At 33.9% G+C, this 26775-nt stretch overlaps 1 protein-coding gene across 3 annotated transcripts in view; it reads left to right on the top strand.

Annotated features, from left to right (window-relative positions):
- Positions 1-26775, top strand: part of LOC111426445 (pseudouridylate synthase RPUSD2-like) — a 235226-nt gene that overhangs the window by 67313 nt on the left and 141138 nt on the right. The window contains exon 1 of one of the 3 annotated variants that reach the window (XM_023060975.2): positions 8087-8692. The exons of the other annotated variants lie outside the window; for them this stretch is intronic. Within the exon in view, the coding sequence (XP_022916743.2) occupies positions 8492-8692 (201 nt within the window). The 5' untranslated portion in view covers positions 8087-8491. Of the gene's footprint in view, positions 1-8086; positions 8693-26775 lie in introns of those variants that run through there. 3 annotated transcript variants of the gene reach the window in all.

Here is a 26775-nt window from a genome sequence, read left to right as displayed (position 1 = left end):
TCTTAAAATTGCTTTGTAGCTCCAGAACATTATGAATTTTTAAGGATTGTTACAGGAGACCCAGCATGTTGTCGGTTTACTTCCAAGCATATAATGTACATGGAAATTTTACCTGGCAAGGTTTTCACCTCAGTGAGATTTTCTTTGCGTGAGTTCTTTCGAGGAATAGAAGGGGCACCTGCAAGATATCGCTTTAGTCTCTGCCAGTCTCCTGACAACATATTGTTGATAGCGAAGGTCCATTCTATTCGGTCCAAATCTAGTTTGCTTCAACAATAAGCGTGTGTTAGCGGTGCTCAACAGCCAGACTATCAAGCCACCTCTTGAGTAATTTCCCCTCATAATAACGCCATCTCGTCCCCACTGAGCTGCTAACTCCGCTCACAACCACATTGTACTATGTTTTTTGCTTTGGTTGAGAAACAAACTAATGAGTGCCGTTATAGCTCATCTTGCATCCTCATTCTTTTCCGAGAAATACTTACTTTCAATCAGAAATGGAGAAGAAAGCTTAGATATGGACAAAGCAGCTACCTATGTAATGTTTGTAGATGGAGAACTGACCTTCAGTTAGTATTTGTTTATGTTTTCTGTTTCATAGAACTTACGAATTGAGAAGAAATACAAAATATTCATCAAGGTGCTCCTGTACCTTGACAATCCAAGTGAAATTAGGGGTCAGCGAGTACTGGAAATTAGTTTATTAGCAACCGCCTTGCCCTCAGTTAACTTTCACAGTTGCGACAGAAAGTTTCATCATAAGCAGTTTCATCTACACTTCGAGTTGGATTTTTAATGTGATTGCCGCCTCAAGGTACAGACAATTAAGCTAAGATGTACCGCACCTAGCGCTCAAGGCAAATTATTCGACAATAGCAATCTTCACCATCTAAGTTGTCTCCGTAACAGCCCTAAGCCATGTGACGACAGTTAGATAAGGAGTTTGTGTATCGACTAACAAGTTGAGATCCGACACTTTTGGTATAGTTTATGCCAGAAAGCTCGAACTCGGAGTGCAGCAGAACAAGTGACTTCACCATCTGACGAAATATGATGATGAATCCTTGAATCAGGTATTCATTTCTTTGATGCATATTATACATTTTTCCCAAAGGCATCAGCGAGTAAATAGAGTAAATAGAGTTATAACGGTAAAAAATATAAGAATTAATCATCAAACACATTCAAATTTATGTTTGAGATTTGTTTAGTAGATGAACAATGACCAACTCAATACATACTCCGCGTAAATTTTTTTTCCAATTTTCTTTGATTTAATTTTTCATTTATATTATTTGCTTTTTAAAATAATTTTACATACCTTAACATTTTAGTATAAGAATCAACACAGTTATAAAATAGAAATATACGACTAACAAAACAGCAGAATATACTGAGTGGTTAAGAATAGATGTAAATAGCAATAATGTGTCACGAACACAAAAGGGTGTTCCACCATTTCTCCATTAATTCCAATTAATGTATTTGCGTGCAATGATCGTGCACTTCAATTCTTGGCATAATTTACATTTTTGGCAGGTCAATCTGCTTCAAAACCCATCTTCATTAATCGTGGTATAATTAGACTTTCACTGCTATTTATTTCCGGGAAGTTTATTCTGGACATTTTGACTGTAAATAAACTGCACGTTGTTTTCCGAGGTCTTGCAGTTTTTTAGTTGCCATTACAATATTGCGATCTTTATACTTAGCAATTGTGTTACATGTGACTAAACGGTGAATATTTAATTGGCGTGAAATGTCCTGTTATTTAACCAGCATCGAAATGACCTATAATTAACTTCTTCTTATCGTCGCATAAATATTTACCTCTGGGCATTCTGTATTTAAATTGAAACGTTAAATGATAAGGTCTACATGTAATCGTTGCATTAAAGATTTTATCTATGTTTTAATTTGATTTTCTACTTTTGACAAACACTGTATATGTTGTAGTGTTGGTAATTCGACTTTTGCCCTAAAGATAAAAACAAAGGACAATAACTTTAGTCTGTGTTACGGGTGAGCACTCTAAGGGAACTTTTATCGCTTTATATCGTTTCTTGTCTTCGAAAAGGAGTCCTACTGCGCAGGCAGTAAATTCGCGCGAACCCTTCGCCGTCGTGTTTCGGCCAATTTCAGGTATTATTATCGGGTCGCCGACGGTTCCTGGGCGTTCGTTCGATTTGAGGGCGTCGCTCGGGCGCCATTTTCCAACAGCCTTTCCAGTTTATCCGCACGAAAGCATCCGTTTGGAGTTGATCGCAATCGGCGAAATCTCGAGATTTATGGGTAATTTAATTCGAGCTGGTTCCGCAACTATGGTGACACCAACAGCTCATTACGAACCGATCCGGACACGTTTCGAGTAGAAGTCTACGATAAGATAACATCACCTGTAATCGAAACAAACCATTCCCATAGGATAAACAAATAACGATTAAGGATCTGGAACTCGGAATAGAGTTGGAAATGAAGATATACACAGATTGCGTATTCGTTTGTAATTTCAGACGCGGTGGTTCAAGCAAGTTCGTCCAGACGCAGATGCGTTCACAGCGACTTTATGTAACGCGTTATAAATAAACATGGTTACTTTCTGCACCGTCTGAATGACGGGAAACGACAACAATCCTCTCTGTCTATGCATGTGTAATGGTACGCGACCTTGCAAATGAAACTAAGTATTCGAAGTGGTCAAGTAAACGCGGTGGTGTATTGGTTTATAAAACCCCATCTCGTCAATATGGTAATTTTATAGATAAAAGGGAAAAGGTTTTTTGTGTTCAACAGTCTGATATCATCTTATATTGCGTGAAATAAGATGGTAATTGTTTGATTGGTGTAAAATTTATTTCCTAATGATAAGACATGAAGCTGTTTCGAAGTATATTAAATTAAAAACTTAATTAACACTTTTTTCGTTGTTTTAGAAGAGGTACAGTAATATCTCGATATAACGGATCTTGTTAGAACCGAGTTCGGCTATAACGGACAATGTAGTTTTAAGTCATACTCTTAACATTATCTATTTAATACATCAGTATATTTAAATATAAACTCATAGATAAATAAGGGTATTCCCCGAGTTGCTAATATGATATATAAATCAAGGACGGCAGTTCATGTTTTGATTGTCTTTCAGCGCTAGATTGTTGTATATTTTTCATTGAACTGAATCTAGAACTAACACTAGACCTAGAACTACATAGATACATTCTGGTTTAGCCGTCTTAAGAGACGTACGGCTAAACCCGAATGATTCTAGTTCTAGGTATAGTATTAGTACTACGTTTAGCTGAATAAGAATTAAAACTAGCATTTAATAGATGTAATACTATACCTAGAACTAGAATCATTCGGATTTAGCAGTACGTCTCTTAAGACGGCTAAAGCCGAACGTTTCAAGTTCTATGTCTAGTGTTAGTGCTAATGTTAGTATTAGTTCTAGTTTTAGTTATTTAGGGTTAGATTGTTGTATATTTTTCATTAAATTAAAACTAGAACTAACACTGTCACTGGAAATAACGCTATACCTATAACTAGAATCATTCGGGTTTAGCCGTCTTGAGACACGTTCGGCTAAACCCGAATGTTTCTAGTTCTAGGTTTAGTGTTGGTTCTAGTTTTACACTAGTATTGTTACTAGAACTAACACTATACCTAGAACTGCATACTGTTGCTATTGTAATAAAATATTTTGGTTTAAAATGCAACTTTACTATTCAAGTATAAGAACAAACAATGTCATATTTTTCTAAACCCATTAGTATAAAGAGAAATCAAGATAGAAAATGATATCAGATAACTAAACGTGCTGATGTCTAATGAACCTGAACTAATGATATTGGTTAATTTACATTTTAAATGAGTTGTACTGGTACATTATCTGATTATTATAAATTGGTTCCTGTAATTGGGTTTGGTATCTTTAAGATTGTGACAAGTTTTTGTGCGATTCCCGGAATATAGATTGATTCAACACTCAATTCTTAGATATAGACAAGTTTCAGCAATCAAAGTTTATAGTAGTTTATGGAGTTGGGATCTACAACATCTAAGTTGTTAGTCTCGAGATCCTTATTATAAAAACTGGTTTGAGAGATTGGGGTCTATTATGTCTATACTGTCAAGATACATGTTTTAGCAACAATTATGCCATCTTCATAAATTTACACAACCAGGACGAAGATTGTTTCGAAATCAATATGCCATTCTTATAGTTTACAAAGTTTTCTCTATATGATGCTGATTTTGAATGAACCTATATAAATTCTTTGTTAAAGAAACTGTATCAAAAACGTACTCTATGAACAAACATAACCACCTATTATTACCATCTGAACTTTCAAAGATTACGAGTTAAATCATAATAGAGGTGAAAGTACAAGTAGCGAATAAGGTTCGTTAAAAATGCGGTGGTCAAAATTGAAAATAAGAGGATTTAAAAAAAAATGATTCGAATGGAAGTTCTAGGTCTAGTGTTAATTCTGGTTTTACACTAACTCTGTCACTGGAACTAACACTATACCTAAAACTAGAATCATTCGGATTTAGCCGTCTTGAGAGACGTTCGGCTAAACCCGGATGTTTCTAGTTTTAGGTTTAGTGTTAGTTCTAGTTCTACACTAGCATTGTTACTAGAACTAACACTATACCTAGAACTAGAATCAATCGGGTTTAGCCGTCTTGAGAGACGTACGGCTAAACCGGCTAAACTAGTGTTATTTCTAATGCTAATTGTAGTGTGCCATGCACCACACAAAGTGTGCCATGAAAAGTTGTTTTTAATAAAATGATTTGTTATATAATTTACAAAAAACAGATTAAAAAAATAAATTATCCATTAACAACCTAAAATGTGGTAGAATAAAAATAATTTTTTAAAATTCAATAAAAATATTGTACATGATATTGTACATCATCGATTTCTTAACTAGATTCGGTATCTTAGTTGATGTTAAGAATAAGAAATTAATCGATAAGGAAACAAAAATTTTCTCTATTGGTTCTTGTATCAAAAGCGACGTTCCATCACCCAAAATTTTCTTCTTTGAATCAAAATTTTCAAACATTTTAAAAACATTTCCAAAATTAACTACATCGCCTGATTTTTCATCTCCCGTTACACACAACACTAAACACAAAATTATTACTAATTCACATCTTCCGTTTTGCCGGCCTCGACGTTTGGATGTGCGTAAGCTATCAATCGCTAAAAAAGAATTCGAACAAATGGTCGCTATGGGCATCTGTCGACCATCTTCTTCATCTACAGCATCGCCTCTTCACATGGTACCTAAAAAAGATTCTGATGACTGGAGACCATGTGGAGATTACCGCCAATTGAACAACGTTACTGTGCCAGATCACTATCCGCTACCTCATATACATGATTTCAACATTCATTTGCACGGATGCAAAATCTTTTCTAAAATCGACTTGATCAGAGCGTATCATCAGATACCCGTAGATGAAAAAGACATACCAAAGACAGCTATTACAACCCCTTTCGGTCTTTTCGAATTCGTTCGTATGCCTTTTGGCTTCGAAATGCAGCGTAAACATTCCAAATTCAATGAAGTACTTTCAGGACTAACCTTCATTTTTGTATATATAGACGATATTCTTGTAGCAAGTCGAAATGAAGAAGAACACATACTTCATTTAAAACAATTATTTCACAGATTAACTTCCTACAATATCAATATCCAACCGAAAAAATGCATTTTCGGTGTTAAATCATTGGATTTTCTTACTCATCATGTTTCATCCGATGGCATTCGACCATCGCAATCAAGAATCACAGCCATAACATATTTTCCAAAGCCAACGACTCTAAAAGAGTTACTAAGATTTTTGGGAATGTTAAACTTCTACCATAGATTCTTACCTAACATTTCAAATATTCTTGATCCCTTATACACACTTTCAAAATTACTTCACTATCAAAAACAAAAAACAATTTCATCAACTTCTTGGACTCTGCAACACGACAACGCTTTTTCTTCAGCCAAAAATGTTCTATCAAAATCTATCTTTCTAGGACATCCCTCTTCACATGCTATCCTATCATTGTCAACTGATGCATCTAACACAGGTATGGGAGCTGTTTTAACGCAAACCGTCAATGGAAGGTCTCAACCATTAGCGTTCTTTTCCAAAAAATTTAATTCATGCCAAACCAAATATTCCACTTTTGATAGAGAACTTTTAGCGATCTACTCTGCTATCAAATTTTTCAAACATTCGTTACATGGAAATAAATTTACAGTATATACAGATCACAAACCCATTGTCGCATCAATTTTTTCGTCCACAGACAAAACTCCTCGACAAACCCGATATCTAAGTTATATTGCACAATTTACTTCAGATATCAAATACATCAGAGGAAATTCAAATATTGTTGCAGATACTCTATCCAGAACAAACATCGGATCTATAAATTCATCTTATCCAGATTTTCTAGCCCTTAACAACGCTCAACTTGCTGACACAGAATTGGAAAACTTACTAAATAAGCAATTTTCCAACAGTCCTTCGAAATCTTATCGTTTAACACATCAAACAACATCACAATCCGATATCAAACTGTGGTGTGAAACCTCTTCATCATCTCCAAGAATTTATATTCCGCAACAGTTCAAACAAGCAATTTTTGACAAAATTCATAGCTTATCTCATCCCAGAATACGTTCCACCATTCATGCAATCAAAACAAGATTCTTTTGGCCACACATGTCAAAGCAAATTCATGTTTGGACCAAAACCTGCTTGAAATGTCAACAAGCAAAAATTCAAAAACATACAAAATCGCCAATCATCAACATCAAAATTCCTAAAATTAGATTTGATAATATACATATCGACTTGATTAGACCACTCACTCCGTCCCTAGGTTGTACTTATGTACTTACAGTTATCGAGCGCTTCACTCGATGGCCAGAAGCTTTTCCGCTGAAAAATATCACATCTTCTACTATAGCAAACACACTCTTCCGGCATTATTTTAGTCGATTTGGTATACTTACCACAATAACACATGATCAGAGACGGCAATTCGAATCAAACCTCTTTTCAAAATTTAACACATTACTTGGCACACGACAAATACATACATCATCTTTCCATTCCCAAGCAAATGGAATGTTAGAACGATTTCATTGATCATTGAAGACGGCTATCATCGCTAAAAGAGACTCTACTAGATGGAACAACAATCTACATCACTTAAGGAAGATCTAGGTTGCTCCTCAGCAGAACTGCTTTACGGGCAACCACTAAGACTTCCTGGAGAGTTCTTCATACCTACTAATCCATCTATTGCCTATAAGCCTTTCCTCTCCAGTTTAAGAGACACTTTTTCAAAATTAAAACCAGTGAATACGTCTTTTCACTCTATTCAAAAACCTTTTATTCATAAAGACTTGCTCAAAGCAAATTTCGTTTTCATTAGAATTGAAGGTTTGAAACCGTCGTTATTTCCGCGATACGAAGGACCTTTCAAAGTTCTGACAAAAGCAAGCAAATATTTCGTAATTCAGAAAGGCAATGATAAAATTATTGTTAATATCGATCGCCTTAAGCCCGCGTTTATCTTTAATGAAAGTATTAAATTTAATAATTCGGAAATAGATAAACATATGTCATCCCCGAATAGAAAAGTACATTTTAACATATAATCGTTATTTTTTATTACTACAACATATTACTTTCTTAAGTTGTACCATTCAGTGTCTTCAGACGTTCGCACGTTTAAAATGGACAAAACGGACTTTTGGCAATAATGGGCACTCCCTTCCCCGTATTAGTCCGTTATATCGAGATTTTACTGTATATTAAATTTAATTAGCACTTTTGTCATTTTTTCAAATGAGGTATATATATACCTTGCATAAGAAAATGAATTGATTTCATTTTATTACTGCTATTAAAACTTAAAAAGAATAATGAAAAGTGGTTTGTTATCGTTGTAACCGCAGTGGAGAGTGGTTGGAGCTTGAAACTGTAAAGTTTTGGAAGCGCGCGAGCCGACGCAATGCCTGAGCTTAACCTAACCACTCGCACCTCCTGTTTCGCAGCACTCGTCGTTCAGTCGTCGGTTCGCGGCCGTCGAAAGCGTTCGTACCTCAACCATATATAACACGGAGAAACACGCGTCAGTTCATCTTCAAGTATCCACGTACGAGAAAATTACGTTCTCGACGATTCTTTTCAAAAAAGAAAATCAGTGTTTCCGTCTCCTTACGAGAACCCCTTTTAAAAACACCGAGTGCTGAGAGAATTTTATTCGGTATTTACATGATGCGCCCCCCTCGTGTATCTGTTAATTTGTTAAACGGTTGACGCGATGTTTTTCAGTCGTTCGTCAGTACGAGTGTTTATTTAAATAGTGTTCCTTTGTAGTAAAATTAAATTAAAAAGGGGGAATCGTTTTTTAGACGCGTAGTCAGTTTTCGTATATCGATCAAACTATCGAAAGATAACGATGCAGCACCACCCTGGGACTTGGTACCTTCCATGGGGGGTACCCTTGCAAAAAATGGTGGCAGTGCCCATACATCCCGCCGGTGCTATGCATCTACAGGCTCCGGTTCACGTTCAACCGATGTTAACTGGTTTGCCGGCTCCTTTGGCAAGCCTGAGGACGTTTGTGCCTCAACCCGGTCTCAGGCAGCCACAAAGAAAGGTATTTTTTGGATTGTTTTGGTTGTATTTTGATTGCCGAAAAATTTTAATTTATTAGAACTCGCTTCTTGGAAGATGTGTAATTACCTGAAACCTTTTTTAGTAATTTATTATGCACCAATCTTTCTGTTATAAATTTAAAACCTTTTTGTATTTCTTTTTACTTTTATTGTGTAAAGTTATTTTAAAACTTTTATTTTTAAAATTTTCTTTTAAATTTCATCGACAAGGATTTAATGTTTCTTTTTATTACCCATTAACATTTTTTGAACTTGTAATGGTAACACCTTACGCAATTTTTTTAAGTAAACGTTTGATTCGTGAATTCACCTTGGATTTTGACATCGAAACCTCTAACAGCACCTCTTCCAAGTAGGGCATGCAAATTATAGTTTGCACTTTCACCCAAATACCTGACTGTTATTTAATGATTACATGTGCAATTATACGTTTGAAGTATCCTCATTTATGGTAATTATATGAAATTAATGGTTATTAAAGCATCAGTATATTTTTAACATTTATTTTCGCTTATTTAAGGAAATTTTATTTAAATTATTTCGTGAAAACGATTTATCCTCTCATTTTCAATTTTGACCACCGCATTTTTAACGAATCTCATTCACTACTTGTACTTTCACCTCTATTATGATTTAACTCGTAATCTTTGAAAGTTCAGATGGTAATAATAGGTGGTTATGTTTGTTCATAGCGTACGTTTTTAATACAGTTTCTTTAACAAAGAATCTGTGGATTATATAGGTTCATTCAAAATCAGCATCATATAGAGAAAACTTTGTAAACTCTGAGAATGGTATATTGATTGCGAAACAATCTTTTTCCTGGTTGTGTAAACTTATGAAGATGGCATAATTGTTGTTAAAACATGTATCTTGACGGTGTAGACATAGTATACCCCAATTTCTGAAATCAGTCTTTATAACAAGGATCTCGAAACTAACGACTTAGATGTTGTAGATCCAACTCCATAAACTACTATAAACGTTGATTGCTGAAACTTGTCTATGTCTAAGAATTGAGTGTTGAATCAATTTATATTTCGGGAAACGCAGAAAAACTTGTCACAATCCTAAAGATACCAAATCTAATGACAGAAACCAATTTATAATCAGATAATGCACCAGTACAACTCATTCAAAATGTAAATTAACCAATATCATTAGTTCTGATATCTTTTTCTATCTCGATTTCTCTTTGTACTAATCGGTTTAGAAAAATATGACATTATTTGCTCTTATACTTGAATAGTAAAGATGCATTTTAAACCAAAATATTTTATTACAATAGCAACAGTATGAACGTTGTATAAACTTTTGGTTATAACTTTTCGATTTCTGTACTCTTGGAACAATAAAACAAATTCTTTTCTTTAACTTTTTTTGGTAGATTGGTTAAATATTGAAGCATACAATATACTATTGCTTAACCACCATGTTCTGCTAGAATTTAGTACTATCAGGAGTAGTTTTGTTTCCAGCTATAGAAAGAAAGGTCAAATTATATGTCTGAATTGACCTCTGGACACTGTATTTATTAGAAAAAGTATTGCTGAACAATTTTGCAAGTCAAAACTACCAAGTACAAACTTCATTCTAGAATGCCATCCCCTTGCTATATATTTTTTTGTGATTATGGTTGCTTTTGTAAATTTCTGTAAAACAAATTCTGGAAGCTCCTCTTTAATTGCTGATGACATAGCTCCTTACAATGTTTTTTATATAATCTACACATTTTTGTTGTAATCAACTTACTATATGTTTTCATTCCCAGTTACTGCTCTTAAATAGCAATTCTTCTCTGCTACCCGGAAAGCACATACTATCTTCTGATATTCGCCTTTTTTGAACATTTATTCTGTTTTTCATTTCAATATGTTTACTAAACATGGTCTGACATACTGCAATTCCACCAACAAGTGAGGGAAATAGAAAGTACTGCTTGGTAAATTTTATTCAGTGATTATCTTTATCTGATCTTAACCTCTAAGTATATTTTTCACTTTTTGTCGCACAGATATCAATTCCACGATTTTACTTTTCGCTGGTTTAGTACACTTTTTTCTGTAAGCAATTATATCGCTTTTGTCTTTATAGTTTCATCAATGCTTCTGGTATACTCTTTCCCTACATTTTTGGCTACTATTCTACACAACTTACAACTTTCTCAACTTACATTTGAGAAATTTAAAAATCAAACTTAACAAATAATGGATTTGTATGGATTATTGAAGCATTATAATACTAACAATTACACTGTGCTGCAAATTTTAACTTCTTTTTGTGTACAGTTGATCAGTTGATTGTTTTTATTTGTTGTTGCCTTCATTTTTTGTAACACGTCAAGTTTTTTTTTATTCGGGTTTCGTACAGCTGCGAGACTCAGAATTTTTTTATAGGAAAACTATAGATGCAATGAATTTGATATTTGGCACCTTAATATAAGGTGAGGAGATCTACCTTTTAGTGCTAGTGTCATGTTTGTACCACTTCCGGTTATACCGGAAATTGTTACTAATATCACTGTTACTAGTATTCGCTGATAGATAAAAGATAAAAGATGCCCAGTTTGAGAAACGTCTTTTGCCAAATCAGCAAATTGCATGGGACAGTCTTAAAGCTGTTATAGAACATTGTCTGGGTGTACATCGATCTGCAAATTGGCGATTCCTTATTTCTGATATGTTGATAGCTTTCAATAACTGAATTTGCGAATGTCATTAAAACTCCATTTTCTCCACCATCATTTGGACCACTTTGAAAGACAAATTGAACATTGATGTGATGAACACGGTGAAAAATTTCATGAGATAATAGCATCACTTGAAAGTTGATTCAACCGAAAAAAATTAGATTCCCTGTTAGCGGATGTTTGTTGGAATTTAATTGAAGAAATTGATGACGATGAGTGAAAGCTGTTAACTAAATGTTATTTCTTCACCTTATATCAAGGTGCCAAATAGCAAATTTATTGCATCTACAGTTGCCTTATAAAATCCTATGCCCAGCAGCAGTGAGACACCTGAATAAAAAAAACGAAACGTGTTACAGAAAAATAGAAGGCATATTTGAAATCAGTAATCCCAAATTAACTCATCAACTGTATAAAAATCTTGCAACACAGTGGTATTAGGAGTAAGTAATTACCAGGAGGTGGGCAGACCTTGCTGATTGCATATCTTCTGCTACTGTTTCGGGTAGTTTACTTCTAATCGCCTAGTCCAAGTCTAAACAAAATAAAACATAATAAAATTGCATATTGAAAAGCAGGATTGAAGATGAGTGAGAAGATCAGGTAGATCCACTATTGATTATCAATTTACGTTATCTATTTGTGGATCTAAAAGAACTTGACCGTATTTCTCTAATAAAACTGTTACAATCTTCACAGTAAACTTGATGCTGAAATATCCCACAACTGCAGCCAGTCAGTTGATATTGGATATCAACTGTCATCTATTTTATTCCACTGATTTGTTCCTTACTGTGCCTAAATTTCTCTGATGATTTTGGGCATTCGTTGGACATGATAGTGTCCTGTATGTTTTCAGCTTTCAGGTGTTCACCTTTATTGTTCGGAGAAGCAACAGGCTGAAGGGTGATATTTTCCGACAGCGTAGGTCATCACCAATCTCACAATCGTCTTATAGATCTTCAACTTACTTTTTATTTGTAAATATTTGTTGTAGATATTTCAACCACATAACCTCTTATCTCTTCTAAATCTTTTTAGTTGTTTGGCTATTGTAAGGAACTGTGTTTTCTGTACTGAGATTTCTCTACAGTTTTCTCGAATTTAAACAGCATTCTTTGGAGGCTATCTTCGTCTTCAGAGATTAAGACTGCGTCTCCTGCGTAGCATATAATCCTTTTCACCCAACTTAGTGCTCCTTGTATATTATTAAGAATTTTGTATTGCTTCTGGATTAACTTTGCTATTGTTGCATATATTAGCTCTAGCAGTGAGTTCAATAACATTCTCATTGTTTTTTTTACAAAAGATGTAAGGTTCTTAAAACACTCATGCTGGATTGAATTATACACATGACGACTTATTCAAAATGTTAAAAATCTTCACTTTACACTTAATTCTTTAAAAGAATTTTTCTTTCATTTTACTATATTGATTTCTTTATTAGTTGATAAAACGGACGAACGCTATGAGTTGCGCATTGTTGCCAGTACCTGTTGACTCATCAACTTAGAGTGCAAAATTTGAATTCTGAAGTTTGTTACTATATACATTTTTCTTGATATCAGATGACATATCTATTATACGTCTGTGAACTCGTTGGACAGCGGGATCTTGCTTATTTTCATTGCTGCTTCGTTTCCTAGCATTGTCCTGTTCATTTGGTTGCTCGCTTTGCAAATCACTGACTTAAATCAAGACCAAAGCTGAGTAAATTGGGGGAACTCGTCAATTTAACTTCATATCTGAAGCGGTGGACAGAATACAGTTAAGTACTATTCTTTACCTAAATCGGTAAATGACATGTTATTACTGACATTGAAAATTTTGGAAAGAAGAACCCTTGACCTTGATGAAGTTTATGAGTACTTTATCATGACCCATAAAAGACTAGTGATTGACTATGAAAGTAGCCTCGTGTCCACAGACACTCACATACAAGACATCCATAGAAGTAACTTAGATTAATGACCTTGGAATAGGGAACACTTTTTAACACGAGATCAAAAAGCTGGCGAATCTTTCAGGCTACTAGAATTTGTAAAAAAATGGTGGATATTTTTCATCGCTTAAAAATTGTTTATTATGTGTATAAACAACAAAGATAATTTATATATTAATAATAATACGAGTAAAGTTAATTAGATTTTGGAAACAACAGTATCAGTTACAACAATTGCATATAACCCAACAAACTATTTTAAAAATAGGTACGTTGATTAAATATGAAATTGGTGTATACAATTCTGTTTGAATTTAATCGGTTGGAACGTTTTAGGTGAGAAACGAGAACAGTTCATCTAAATTTCAATTATAATTTCAAATATACAATATATTTTTGAATTTTACTGCGAAAGCCGATCTCAGTCCATTTCGTTTCAACACCACATCCTTAATTCAAGTTATTATTAAACTCAAATAAACATAGTACTACTTCTAAAGTTTTCTAAGCGTTGTTAATATGAAAATTTACGGGCGCCAAAATGAACGGAAAGAACGATATCGCGTCGTTTCCTGTGCGTTTAATCGTTGGATTAATTCATTCTCTAGTTCTGGATGACACCCAGAATGGACGCTGTCTCGTTGAATCGTCGTCGTAGTTGCGTAAATTTCTTCGAACGTTTAGACTCGGATCGATCGTTCGAAAACGTGCCACGTTTAAACATTTGCCGACAGATCGATAATTTAAATCAACAGCATTGTCTTCCATCAACGTCAGTTCTTAAGAAGAACACGGGGTATTTTTAGAGCTTGCATAAATGCAATGTGCCGTGCGCGGAATGATTAAAGTTAATGTGAATTTCTACAGCGTACTAAGAAAACGTACCAAAGTGAAGTAACTAAAACGATAAAGTCGAGCTATTTTAAAACCATAAAAGATTATGTTTGCTATTAATTAATTAAATACACGTGCTGACACGGTGTTTATTTTTTCTGGCGTTTTTATGCTTGTTGAGTTTTTAACGTTTGGTGATTACTGAAATGACCTAATAATCAATACCTGTATTTGGATTGTTGCTATCAAAGGGTTTTTCATTTTCTTGTTTGCGTTTCGTACTAAAATTAGAATCACATTGAAACACCCAATACTATTCGCGATTACGATGTTGGACCGCATCAAAATTTCGCATTCCAGCTTTAATTCACAATTAAATTTAAATTGGAAAAGCATTAGTAAATGACCTGAAACGGGTCGTGCGAATTAATTTACACAAATTGGCGCAAATAAAGTGTTCGCTGATGAGAAGAGGCACCCACAATATTATAATTATTATTATCATTAACATTTCGGACAAACCGTATTGACCTGCTGGTTTAATTCTAATTGGATGTTGAGTCAAAAATGTAAAAAAAATAATTATCGGTGGTGAAAATGTTCGAATGCGAATTTCGTCAAAACTTTCTGTAAGCTTGATGCATTCTGTTTGTTGTTTATACGAGATATAATGGAACGGAGGCGAAATGTATGTGACTTGAGTGTGGCAAACTTGACACTTTCCGAACTGTTTACATGCGTCGCGTGCATTATTACCGCAAATTCCTCAGAAGCAGCTCAACGGAATAGTTAACACTACTCTGATATAACATACTATCCGTATTGAGTGGAACCTGCCATTGTTCTATTATTCATAAACTTGTCAGAATATTCTACGTACTTGGGTGTAGTTGTTTTAATATAAACTTTTTACGAGCATTTATAATAAAATGATTATATATTTCGTTTCAACACTTCATATTCAAATTTCTATTTCTTGCGCTCGTAATAAAAATAAAATAATATAAATGGAAACACAAGGTTATCGTCAAGAAGATGCACCATTTAATAATTAAAATACCATTGCTAGATGCGTTGGTAAACCGCCAACCAAAAAACGTCCGTTTTTATGGTCAGAGTGATAAAACACAACTTCAACAAGACCGAGCGACCAAAGTTCACTTGGCTAACACTTCCAAACTGTCTGGCTTAATTGCGTCATTATACTGGAGGTATTTGATTGTCACTACGTTACATAGAAGCGACCTGGTTGTTTAACACGGCTCGATACTCGAACAAACGTGTAATGTTTTACTTTGTTATATTATTGTTATAATACTTATACATCAAATGCCAGTGCGATGACAGTAACAAATTTTAACCCATCTTTCAATCTACTTTAGAAGCGGATATCTTCGTTGTCTTTAGAGATAGCGGAAAAGTAAATACATCACTAGAAAGCCTGATCTTTTCTTCATCTAAAACCATTTTTGTAAAAACAGTTTTAGTAACACGTTTTTGAAGCACATTTAATCACTAAATCTATTTGGATGACAAAATGCACCTAATAACTGGTCACCTAAAACTCCGGTTCATATATTAATACTGAACCGCCACTGATGATGAGTTACTAGCATTGCATGGGGATTTTTATCGCTCAAAATGTTCGTATTGTGGATATCAATAATGTTTATGGGAAAGTCGACGTTTAGTACCACTTCCTGTATGGCCCACCTACAAAAAATTTATTGTTTTTCGCCATCATTTTCTGTTAAAGCTTAAAAAGTGTTGTAGTGATACGGATAAAACAACTGTTCCCTTAAGATGTAGTGAACGATTATTTTCTTGTACAGAAATCCTTCTAATGCTGTATGAGATATTTTCATCAATTCTTCTCAAAACTGCCTCTTCTACATGCATATTCCACATATACTACATGAAGGGTTTGATTATTATAACTGGGTCAACTGATGCAACTAAAACTTTGAATATCTCAACAATGGTCTATTTTCGGATCTATGTTTATTAAGCTTTTTTTGTCTATTAGAGAATATGCTGGACATCTGTATAACTTTAGTAGACCGCATGGTAAAAATGAAAAAAAAAATCGACAAAAACACCAAAATCGAAGGATAACAAAACTCAAATACATAAAATCCACAGAGCAACATACAATATAGAAGAATGAGAACGGAGGATCACATAAAAGAATTACAACAAGAATATATAACTACAAAATGGGATATCCTGGGACTAGACTAAAGGATGAAAAAGCGATCCTATTAAAATCTGGACATATCCTATTCCAACATAATTCGGAATTAAACAACAGCGTAGGAGGTCTAGGATCTGGTGACCAAATATTGTGTGATCTTCGATAGAGACATAACATACGCCAGAAGCCTAGAAAACACATTTTACACCATAATCACCGCAGATGTTAACGCGAAAATAGGCCAAAAACGAACTGATGACAACAAATACATTGGAGATTTTGGATTGGGAGAGAGGAACCAGAGAAGAGAAATACATTCTATAATAAAAAGAGTAAACCAAATTGGACATGACTTAGCTCAGATGGTAGAACAAAACTGAGAGAGACGTTGTACTATCTAATGACAGAAAGATATGTAAAGACACTACCGTGCTACCATTTTAATACTGGCATCGATCTTTGCATGGTTCGGTCACGTATAGAAAATAGTATAAAACTACAAAAAATGAAACTCTTACTCCTAAAACAAACTCCCAACAATGGAGGTGCTCGAACTCAACAAAAAACATACCAAAATTAGCTAAAGAAAAAACTAGAACCGCTAACCGCACTAAACACCAAAGATATAATCGAAACAACATGCAAATTAACTGATGACATAAGAAAAGTCAGAAAAAAAAGATTTGTAATAGAGTTAAAAACATAAAAGACACAAAACGTGATCCAATAACTGTACAACTAATGGAAAAACGAAGGAAAACGCAGAAGTGTACAATAGAATACAAAAGTATTAACCCCATTATCAAAAAGAAAATACTAGTAAACCTAAGAGCAGACCAAACAACAAATCCTAGAAATTATAGACAATAACATGAATATGATAATACTAAGATCAAATTTAGCCAAATGAAAACCAAAGGAAATGAAAATAAGGGATAAAAATGACGAGAATGATGAGGATGAAAACATTCTATCTGCTATACCAAAACCGGAAACTGCAGCTGGAAAGGTTCTAGACGTCAGTTCAGAGGACCTTCTCGAAATATCCATATCTGCGATCTTGCCGTTTGATAGCTGAAGAACAAGAAAGCTGGAATAGCTGAAAAATGGAATGTAGTACCTTTGAGGAGGCCCTAAAATTGCTTTTAAACAAATGCCTGCTGGAAGGAAAGTTACCCGAATCATGGAAAGACTGTCGACCACTTGCAAATTATTAGAACACTAATAGAAAAAAACCACAGAATATAATATTCTTGACATTTATCGAAAATCACAAAGCCTTTGATGGCATTGGGACCTAGTCTTTTCTGACAGCACTAATAATACAAAAAATAATAGATAATACAAAAACAGAGAAAATTCCCCTTGATGAATGATCTTGTTCTTGGAAAATGTACTTAAACAATTGGATTGAGAAAGTATGGGTCTGAATGTGAATAGTGTATTCATTTAAGGTTCGCAGGCAATATTGAACTGGTCAGTTCAGACATAGAGGTACTGGAAACATGTTACAAGATCAAAACTAACATCGATCAAAACAATGATCAACATGCAAAGTGATGTTGCCATTGACAACGCCTCCTTAGAGAATATAAGCCAGTACATGTATCTTGGTCACATTATTAAAATTGGCGAAGAAAATGAAATATCCGAAATAAAGCGGCGAATTCAACTATCATGGGCAGCATTTGGAAAACACAGTTTTATATTGAAAAACAAAAAAATACCGAGAAGCCTAAAACGAAAGGTGTGATAGCTGCATACTGTTTTACTGTTTTACCAAAGAGCGATAGAAGGAGCAGTGATCAGAAGAACACAAGTAATAGAAGTTGAGTCGAGTGACGAGGCTTAATTGGCAATGTTTCGGGCATGTGGCAAGAGAAAACACAGAAAAGTGGACACAAAAAATAACCATTTGGAGACTATTAGAAACTAGAAGAGGTGCAGGAAGACCGCAAAAGACGTGGATCGATGGTGTGAAGGGAGTGGCGGGGAAAGAATGGATAAAAACAGCAACAGACAGAAATAAATGAAGTCATTTGGAAGAGGCCTAAAGACTGAGGAAGAAGATCGCATAATTTTTTTATATGATACGGGTAAAATTCCACGATCATATAGAATCTATAGAAAATTTTCCGCTCTGTTGTGTTAAGAAAGGTCAATCTACAGATTCTATGTGTAAGGTTGTTTATTAGGTCTGTTCTTTGGTCGACGCCGATAGATATTGACCGGACATAATACGAATTTAGTTAGATAGCTCGAAGTGTGCTTCTTTTAAATTGCTATAACTTTTTTTTAATTCGGTTCCATAACGAGAGCACACGAACTTGAAGTTTGATAATTTTGAGGTATATCCGGTACACGGCGACGATCTCTACGTTTATTGCTGTCGTCGCAAGGGTACATCAAATAGTAGTTTTATAAAAGATATTTTATACTACAGTTTATAGTCCTTTAACTTCCATTAGGTTAGATCAAAGTGTAACGATACAAACGAATTGACGACGCCCTACGTCGGTGGTGAAATTACGTCAAACTCTCGACACCCATACCCCACAGAGTCCGACCGCTAGTTATCTCTATCTACAAGACTTGCACCGGCAGCTTCTAAATTAATCAAGCACCGTCGCCAAAACGGTACAAAGTAACCTATCCCGTCTCTATATTCTCAGAGAGAGAGATATCTCTTTATACGTTACTGAAACACAGTATCTCGTCTAAATTAATTCGATGTTAATTAACGTTGAAAAGTTACACCATCTTTTCAATAAAATGAGCTGACAGTTTTCGTTTGATTAATCAATCATTTTTTGAAGGTTTTGATTGAAAATGTGGTTTTTACTCGCACAGTCGTTATTCCAATTTCAGCAAATATTCGATTATTGTAGTGTAAATTGTTCGAGTGTAGATAACATCGACACGCACGTAGCCTGTAATTGTACAATGGAGGACAGACCATTGTGGTGCAATTCGACGCCAATTGAAACCAATTCGGAGGAACGGGTGAAAATCGTAAGCTTTCACAACGAAATGCGAAACCGTAACTCCCCAAAGGAACGAATAAGTAACATAACGTACGATAGCGAATTGGAATACATCGCAAGCTGCTGGGCGAGGAAGTGCAAAATCAAAATAAATAACTTCGGTTGTACCGAAAAGCTTCCTTACGTAGAACAAAATTTCTTTAGAACAAAAGGATTTCGCTGCTCGGACTGGAAGGTACTTGAAAATGCAATGAACTTTTGGAAAAAAGAAAATGACAGAGCTACCAACAATTGTAGGAAATTTTCCGACTGTCGGAGTTTAATTCAATACAGAAATATGATCGATAAATCCGTGGCTGTGGTTGGGTGTATTAGAATGCAAATTTCCGTTAATATTTGTCATATTTTTTGTAATTATGGAAAATTAGCAATCAATTTATCCAACGACCTTCAATTAAAAACTGCTAATAACAGGAATTTTAAAGAAATTTTATGGATTTTCACATTTTGTATAGTAATCATAACTTTTTTTATTTTATTATCAATAAGTATATATTTCTTTAAAATAAATATTCTAAAATGATACAAAACTTTACGTATATCGATTTAAAATGGTTTTAATGTCAACTCAGAAATACACAAGAACTCCATCAAAAGTACCAAAGCTTTTAACAAAAAAAGGAAACTTCGATATTTCCAACAAAATTTAATTTTAATTAATTTCATATTATTTTCTCCTCTTTATATTCACTTTTTAACGAGTTCAATATACCACTCAGCGACCTTTAAAGCCGGATGATGTAACGATAAAGTAGGTAAGCAGCGCTGTGGCATCAAGAGGAGGACTCGTTTCTGAGGAAGGTGAAAGTTATTTTGAAAGACACATCGAGAGAGACTCATCAGGTTTATACACGTTGTGGTAGGAAACAGGTTTTATGAAGTGTTTCTTTATCTTGCGCAAGAATCGGTTATCACGTCAGAGTACAATTGGTGCAAACGGATCAAATAACAATCCATAGAGATCGATATCTTTAATAATAGTGCGTGTCTTAGGTCATTCAAAAAAAAAAAAGAAAAAGTGGAACACACCATTTCCTTTACTTTCGTTTGTTACTTAACAACAAAAAAATTGTTGGTTACAACTCAAGGCTAAAAAAATTTCTTGATTATTTCAATTCCAAATTTGAATTGAAAGGTTTTTTTTAGCTAATAACAAATTTCGTTGTCTGGACATTTAATGGGGTAATTACTTTATGTTCCTTAATAGAACACTGTAGTTATGGCGTCCGCTAATGAAAATTAGCATTAATAAATTTAAAGCACGTGCCATTAAATGTACTGAACGAGCTTAATTATTGTCCTTGCGTTGTGCTAAAGTGACAAAGTTTTAATTCTCACGATACCTGCATTGCGGCCTGTTTCGATAAGAAAACTTTTCGGTATATATCGTGCTAATGTTATTTAGTCATTTTAGCGTCAAATGTCATATTGCGATATCGCGTGATGTGGCATCAAACCATTATCGTTGGATTCATTTTTTAATAGTTATTTTATATATCAAGGTCGTGATAGGTTGTACTCCTTTTCTTAATTATATAGTTTTATCCACGAAAAGTGTTTAAAAAATGAGATTTACTCAAACGTTTCTAAATTTAGAACATGTTTAGTAAAGATTCCATTTCAAAAAATAAAGATTAAAGCTTTCGTTTTAAAAAAATATTACATTTAATTTTTATTATTTAAGGAAATCTCCAGTATGTAATATTTTTCTAAAGGGTCTGCTGCTTTGTTGTGCTGCAATATGCTTTATAACAAGTTTGAATGGAAAGTCTTCTAATTTCTTTACGGGTTACGACCACTATCAAAGAAATCGAAGTTGAGTTGCGTATACTACTGTGATAATACGTAATCGTAAAGTAGTAGTCACGCATCATGCATATTTCTTTAAAATTATATTTGAGCAAATTATTGATTATAACCCAAAAAAAAAAAATAGAAAGAATTTTTTTAAATAATTGATTTTGAATTGAAATGATTGAAAACAAAATTTATATCCGGAGTTTTATAAATTTAAAATACCTATTCGAGTTTGTCCATTTTACAATGTATTGTTCAATTTCCTTGCAGTTAAAATAGCCAAATGAATACTCATATTTTTTAAACAGATCAACTGCTAAATAAAATACTTGGTATTCAACCAAACACTTTAAATGGAAAAGCGACTCACAAGAGAGTCATACGCACCAATCGTGTTAACGATGCTTAACCTACCCATTAACCATTACTTTTAGATCAATTTGTTACATTTTTATGAAAAAATCTAAATTCTTTTGTAAATAGCTATTTGTTTTTAATGGAGCTCTCACTTGCAAAAGAAGATATAGATTGTATGTATGATCCTACAAAAGGTACTCATACGATTATTTCATTAATCGTCGTTAATGTTGTGATTCGTTATCCTCAGTTTTTTTAACATGTCTGACGCAATCTTGCTAGCTTTGTGGTGTAACTGAAGTAATTGCTCGACACAAGTTGGGCACGTGGCTAATTTTAAAGGTGTTGTTCATTGTCACTTTATTTTTAACGTAAGCGTTCAATTGCGTTAAATTTACAGTGAGCCAAACTGGTAATCAAAGGAATTTTACCTCACAGTCTCCAATTTGTCGCACTAAAGAATGCAACAGTTAACATATCTGATAATGATGAGGATGTAATAGTTGTAAAAGCTGTGTCCCCTTTTATACATGCGGTCGTTGGACTTTTAATATGTCTATACCATAATAACAAATCTCACAAGAATTATGGACAACATATGTCTGACTCACTATTCGTAATGTTGTCGATGACTTATAGGTGATAATCAACATTAGCCTTCTTTAATAATTCTCACCAATAAAGCATTCTTCTGCACCCGGTAGAAAACCATCCTCGGTGCCAACGTGTAAAGTAATGATTCTTTGATTGGCGCCTGATTATCTTTTTATCCCACCTTTATGGCCATTAACCTTTTCAACAACACCACGATATTCTTCAAAACTGTCTACATTTTCAGGAGTTACTCTTTTCACCTATTCATCAAAACTTGTTGCGTGATTTGCTTCACATTAACTTTCGCCTGTATCAAAGATTCTCCATCCCATAACTTAGTAAACTCTTTAAAAAAAGCTGGCCTATGTGCAGCAACATTCAGGTGTTCCATTAAAATCGGTTATCGTTTAATTTTTTATAAACAAAATGTAGTTTACTTAACCAACGATACAAACTTTTTAAAGAAATAGCTGGAAGTCTTGATACTTCGTATCTAAGATTCACGTTCATTTGTTGAGCTGTCTGAAATCTTTTTGTAAGGTAATTAACAGAATACCAGTCTTCTTATGACTCCTTGCAGTTCTTCATTGCATTCTATGTCCTTTCTGCCCGATTTTGGAATTGGATTCTCTAGTTATGCATTCGTGACAAGTTCGCTTGACGTTTGTATTGGCCCCATGGTGTTATAAGAGTTAAGTCAAATTAAATCAAAATGATAATTTCGGTACTGCAATGAAATATTAAAATAATCCTGTAACAAAATAATAATATAAATCATATAAAATAAATACATGTCAATTGCTTTGCTAGCGTCATAACTTTCTCTCTCTGCCATGTGGCTGCAATCCGCTATCGAACTTCCTTCAATTTTTGCCTCTATACTTCTCTCTCTTGCTTCTTTCTTCCAATTCCTATATCCCAACCGCCTCTTCCTATCTTTTCTATGGCACCATTCTATTTGTTGGCAATCTAGGGAGTTTTTCTTCTTTCATCTTCGAAATATGATCTATCTATTGCAGTCTCTGATTCCTTGAGACAAAAATTACCCTCAATACTTTTCTTTTAAATATATCAATATTGTTTGTATATTTTTGACTTAAAATCTATGTTTCATAGCTGATGTTGTGTATATTGTTCTTCAACTGAACATGTTTGCAAAGGTAAAATATGCTCTGTTAGCTAACATACTTCTCCTTCGGATATTTTCCTCCTCTCCGCCAAGGCTTGTTATTTCCACTCCCAACTGATTATACACCTTTACAATCTTGATTTGGTCCTCCGTAATCTTGTTAGCAATAATTTCGGTTTTGCTTTATAGTATGACTTTCGTTTCTTTCAGATTCTTTATAGGTGCAGGTGCACGCTGCGCAAAATCTGATTCAATTCAGAAGTTATATACACTTTGATTGTAGCAGTAATCAATGAACTACGCATTAAATAAACTTCTAAGAAAAAGTGCGCAGCTCCTTACACTAAACCATAATAATAACACAATTAGCACATTTATGAAATATATGAGATGATTAAACCAAAAATTGAATAATAATCTATTATTAATTTTGACATAGAACAAATTTTTGTGAAGTGGTTTTCGAAATTTTATATAGTACTTGTAATAGATATCAACAGGTGGCGTTTACTAAATAATTCAGTTATTATTTAACTAATTTGAAAACGCTTTCAAAACAGAGATCGGAATGGAAATAAAAATATAATGAATCAAATTGTTGTCTGTTCGATATTATAAATTTCGATTTAGCTGAATTTCTACTTGTTTTATTACTGCATAAATTATTTTATGTATTAATTAATCATTGATTTAAAATATTCACTTGATTAGGATAATTAATGAAATGAGTAAATATTTAACTAAAATATACTCGATTATCGAATAATTCAACAAAAATGACCACATATTCTTAATTTTATTACATAGTGGGATTATTACTAATAATTGTAATTACTTTACTCTGTGTATTTGGTATCTCTATATAAATTCTGGCATTTCACATCATGAAAACTTTTTAATCTTGGCTGAATATGTAGAAATTTAGATTGCATCTGAAATTGTTTGTGTCGTCAAAAATCTGTAATGTGTACGAAGAGAGGATACATTTTTTATGATCGGACTGAGTTTCTAAATCTTCTCAATAGGCATTATCTTCACATCGATTACGAATTTTTAAATCATGTACTAAAAATCAGTTAAGACAGTCTTAAGTATGATTCTAAGTAGTGGATTTTGTGATTTATTATTACTATGTTCCTAGGAGCACTTGCAGCATCTTTGAGATAGATATTAGAGATAATCACGTTCTTCCCAGACGTGCATAAACACAATCAAGCCGACAATAACCACTTTGATGAACTTTGAAATCCACCATAATCCCGAATATTTATAATTATTTATTATTATGATAGATTTTATTAAATTGACAATGAATACAGTCTTTTACCCATTTCTAATAAATCCTGAAAGATATATTATCTGTGTTGGCGAATCAACAGTTTCTCTTTAGCTCCCAGCTTTGGAGAAATTGAAGATATTTAAAGGTTTTTGCAGCTTTCTCTGTAATTCATTTCTGGTAACAAACATAGAATTTCTTTTTAGTTGCGGAATATTAGGTGCATGTTAAAAGAATTTAACGTTTTACTTAGTACGTTACCGCACTGCTTAATCGTTCAGTAGACTCACTACTATTGAGGTTTTCTTTTATAAATGGATAATATAACTATTGTTAGAATTTGATAACTTCCTAAACTGTTTTACAAAGTATTGTCTTGCTAAATAATAAAGTACGTATTTTCGAACGGAAGAAAGAACTGAGATATATGTATACTTGAAAAATTCGAGAAACTCTGAATCCAAGTTAACTCATAGAAATGGATCATACGCAATGGTAGCATAACTGAAGAGTTGCTGATCATCAGCTACTGCTATGCGTTCTAGAATTTACAAATTCAGTTTCTGAGCAAACTATACTCCATTGATTCCGAGATTGAATAATTTCTTGAACTTGTGAATTTCTCGAACTCGAAATTCCGAATTCTAGAATCACACACTTTATAGCTATATAGATCTTATGTTCCAAAAATCGACTTTTTTATATTTGAAGTCAATCTTGAGTTCTGCGATGTACAGATTACCTCGTTGATTGATAATCAGCTGTGGCTACGAATGTTAGAATCAATCTGTGATGTAAGATAAATCTTTTCATATCTTGGTAGGTTTTGGTTGCTCTTTTGATAGATCTTCTTGTACTCTCTCATGAGAATATTTATAGGACGCAGATTTGGGAGTGGTATATTGCTCAGTAGTGGGACTCATTCCACTGGACTAGATTGATAACCCTTGCAATCATTCCCATCGTATTATTGAGCTGAGCATCGATTATGTGGCCACGAGGACTATTAAGCCACACTGACGCACTGTATTTAGTGGTTGAGAAGGCAATGCTCAGGGTTATTCAGTGCAGGGTGGAGGCCGATGCTCCCCATGTTGTCCCATAGAGCTTTTGTATAATATTGTTCCTCGTTTTTAGTTTCTCCGCTGTTTTCGTTACATGTTATTTGAACGAGAGCGTTCTATCTAATGTAACACCTTATAATAAAAATATTTTAAATAAATATATTTAAAATATATTGTGTTGTGTATAGGTAGGAACTAGAAAAGGAAACCACATAATATTTATATAAAAGAAATACAACTTCCCATTAAAAAAAGGAATGTGTTGGCTATGTGGAACAGTGTATGAACTCAGGAGTTAGAAACATAAAAAAAAGAATCTTGGTGGACAGAATAGATTAATCAATAACTGAACACATTGACTGCCGTGTGTATCAAAACTGGTACACACTTCTGTAGTGTAGCAATGCGCGTGATATACCCGGGGCAGTCAACGTGTTAATAAAAGAAATAACAATTTTCTACGGAGCTCTACGGAGATTTGTAGGCAACCTATTAGCACAATATATCAACAAATAAAAAATCGCAACATATATACTGGCGAGTATGGGCCAGAGAGTTGGTGCAAGTAGCGTAAGGCTAAAGCCAAATAAATTCGACCACGAACCGGCACTTTATTCAGATGTCGCAAATGGTATAAGCCAATTTACGACAACTTATCTCCAAAGAATTATTAGAAAAGTATTTGGGTGATAAAGTATAAAACAATAACGAAAAGTTGATTGTTCTATCTGGAAACTATCTTCTAAACATCTACACTAAGTTAATTAATTATCGTACCCGACGTCATCATTGCAAGTATGCAACCAATATCACAGTACGCGTATTGCAATACCAATACTGTGATATTGGTTGCATAGTTGCAATGAATATCAGATTTGGGGTTGTATTTAAGTCACATAATTGTGACTACACATACAGCAAACAGCATTTTTAAGGATGGCTTATTTGCTATTTCAAAAATTATGTTGTTTCAAATAACAAACGAATTAAACAACATGAATAAGACGAGTTTGACATGTTATGTCGCTGGCATAGTAGATTGGCTGTAATATTCCAGAACATAGTCTTGAGTTCCAACAATTTAGTTTACGTCATTCCAGTTTTCAAATGATACTGAGTTTTGATTACCAAAACTGTATGAACA

The sequence above is a fragment of the Onthophagus taurus genome, chromosome 6 (assembly GCF_036711975.1).
Source record: "Onthophagus taurus isolate NC chromosome 6, IU_Otau_3.0, whole genome shotgun sequence".
In the NCBI taxonomy this organism is placed as follows: domain Eukaryota; kingdom Metazoa; phylum Arthropoda; class Insecta; order Coleoptera; family Scarabaeidae; genus Onthophagus; species Onthophagus taurus.
This window is presented reverse-complemented; position numbering and strand designations above follow the sequence as displayed.